This window comes from Frankliniella occidentalis, unplaced genomic scaffold (genome assembly GCF_000697945.3).
Source record: "Frankliniella occidentalis isolate FOCC.00 unplaced genomic scaffold, Focc_3.1 Scaffold114, whole genome shotgun sequence".
Classification (NCBI taxonomy): domain Eukaryota; kingdom Metazoa; phylum Arthropoda; class Insecta; order Thysanoptera; family Thripidae; genus Frankliniella; species Frankliniella occidentalis.
The window spans coordinates 857,405-859,793 of NW_026267242.1; the positions used below are offsets into that span (position 1 = coordinate 857,405).

The 2,389-nt window shown below is 54.3% G+C and overlaps 2 protein-coding genes across 3 annotated transcripts in view; one reads left to right on the top strand and one right to left on the bottom strand.

Annotated features, from left to right (window-relative positions):
- Positions 1 to 380, top strand: part of LOC113207660 (A-kinase anchor protein 14-like) — a 1,234-nt gene extending 854 nt beyond the window's left edge. Inside the window, exon 3 of the mRNA XM_052270229.1 lies at positions 106 to 380. Coding sequence (XP_052126189.1) covers positions 106 to 246 — 141 coding nt within the window. The 3' untranslated portion in view covers positions 247 to 380. The remainder of the gene's footprint in view (positions 1 to 105) is intronic.
- The window catches only part of LOC113207669 (feline leukemia virus subgroup C receptor-related protein 2), a 100,921-nt gene that overhangs the window by 29,290 nt on the left and 69,242 nt on the right, over positions 1 to 2,389 (bottom strand). The window lies entirely within an intron of this gene.

The window sequence follows — 2,389 nt, forward strand, 5'->3', positions numbered from 1 at the left end:
GGAGTCATCGCCGCCCCCGTCACCGTCCACGCCGTGCACGCTGCCCCCGTCGCCGTGTCCCACTCCAGCATCGTGCAGAGCCACTCCTCTCCCGTCGTTCTTAAGTCCGTGCCCGTCGTCCACGCTGCTCCCATCGTCAGGACCGTCCCCGTCGTCCACGCCGCCCCCGTCGTCCACACCGTCCACGCCGCTCCTGTCGTCCATTCCGTCCACGCCGTGCACGCCGCCCCTGTCCTCGTCCATTAAGCCCAGCCCCCTGTTCCAAGCCCCCACCCCATCCTGCAATATTTATTTCCTTTTCCCCCCAAACCCCTGCTCAGTACCTGGAAGTGACAGACCCACTAAAAATAAATAAAACGATGGAAATTTTCCGATAAAAATCCTCGCCTTTCTCTATGACCTCTTTACACAACCAACACCCCCAACACCACCAACGCCTGGCTCAGTCAGCATTCACAACCAAACCCAAACTTGCATCTAAAAATGATGGCAGAATCATCAAACAAGGCGCACGCCCGCAGGATCCACGCGTCCCTCGCACCTGCTCTGCTGCAAACTCTGGCCTCTTCCTGGACAAACATCGCTCTCTAAATGAATCAAAAAGTTTGCCCTGCCAACACGCAGTTTTAGTTTCCTTTTCGAGAGTGAAAATTATGTAATCTCTTTAAAGCTGAGACGCGGGAGTCTGGCGCGGGAGGAAGTGGGGGCGGGGGGTAGCATTAGCATTGAGGAGCATGTTGTGCAGCTGCGCGGGCCTGGCTTGTACCAGCAACAAGAGCGGAGGTGGGAGACTGTTTTGTGGGCCCTCCCCCACCACTGTGCCAACGCTACCAAAATTTGCAAGGCTAATGTGCGCATTAATTGAAACATGGGCTATGTGTGCTACCTGTCTCCCGCGACACCTATCTCTATCACTTCCCACACACAATAACGCCCGCCGCATGCTTTCGTAAAGGGTTCGCGCGCACGGAATTGAATTTACCGAATACTTGACGCATAGTTCCGGAAGAAACTTGAAACCCCCTCCCCCCGCCCCCTTTCCATACCCTTTGATTTATGAACCCCGGCTGTGTGGCGCTTGAAATGTACTTCAGCGTCATTCTGGTGCTGCATGACTCGACGTTTGACGGGATTCCAGCCACCACCTTCTCTCATGAAGATGGTCGCTATTTTGCGCCCCAACGATAAAAGACTTTGGCACTGCTGGGGCATGGGCGTGGCGGGGCGTGGCATGGCGGGGCTTGACGGGGCGTGGTGGGGCGTCGCGGGGCGCGGCGGGGCGCTGCTGAGCGATGTCGATACGCCGTCAACTTGGCAGCGGCACGTCACGCCCCTACCATTTCCCGATAGGGTCACGTAGTGGCTGAACTATGCATGAGGGAAGTCGCCACACTCTCCTTCCTTCTCTCTCCTGTACAAGAAGGGGTAGAATCGATGATCGCACGCCGGTGAAAAATTCACACTTCATCAAACACGTTTCATATCATCCGCCACTGACTGGACGGGAAAGACCCCCCCGCCCTCACTCCGCAGCGCGCGCCGCCGATATTGTAAATCATGCTGACCCATTTCAGAAGAAGCGTCGGCCCACCCCATCAAAATTTGTCGAACCACGTCGCAGCACTTGACACCGTCACACGCGGAGGCGGCCACGAAAATAACCGTGGCCCCTTTCGCCATTCCCCAACGTGATTTATTTTTACCCGTCTCGATTAGCAACAGAAAGATTCAATTATGACACATTTACATCGACTGGATAAGCTTTCCAAACTAACCACAATCAGTGCAGTCAAAGCGTTGATTGTAACTCTAGAAAGAATGGATCAACATCCAAATAACCAGTATTCGCATGGAGTAAGCACCGATGGTAAACTCACCTGTCGAGAGAGACGGCGATGAGGCTGTACACGGACGCCACGACGGACACTCCCTGCACGTAAGAGACGCACTTGCACATCCACCATCCCAGCACCCACGCTGCAACACACAGAACATACGAGCGTTAGAGAAGCATTATAAAAAATTCAATAAAGCGCTGCCCTTACTTATTTTTACATAAAAGGTCGAGAAATCACGCTGGCCACGATGTAAAGCACGGTAACATGTTTAGAGGGAGAGCGGGAGGTGGGAGGTAAAGAACGAATCAAAACGAAAAAGAGTTTTAGAGAGAACGGTGCCCTCTCCTTGCCATACGCACAATCACCTTGGCACACCCGCACGTCTGTGTGTGTGTGTGTGTGTGTGTGTGTGTGTGTGCGATGGGTTGCGCGCCCACCGGGCGCGTCCTGTCACATCAAACCTGAGCCACCTGCTCAATCCGCTGGTAGTTTTCGACTGGTGGAAAAGAAGAGGACTGGCCCAGGTGGATTGGGGGTAGTTAGGGGGAAGG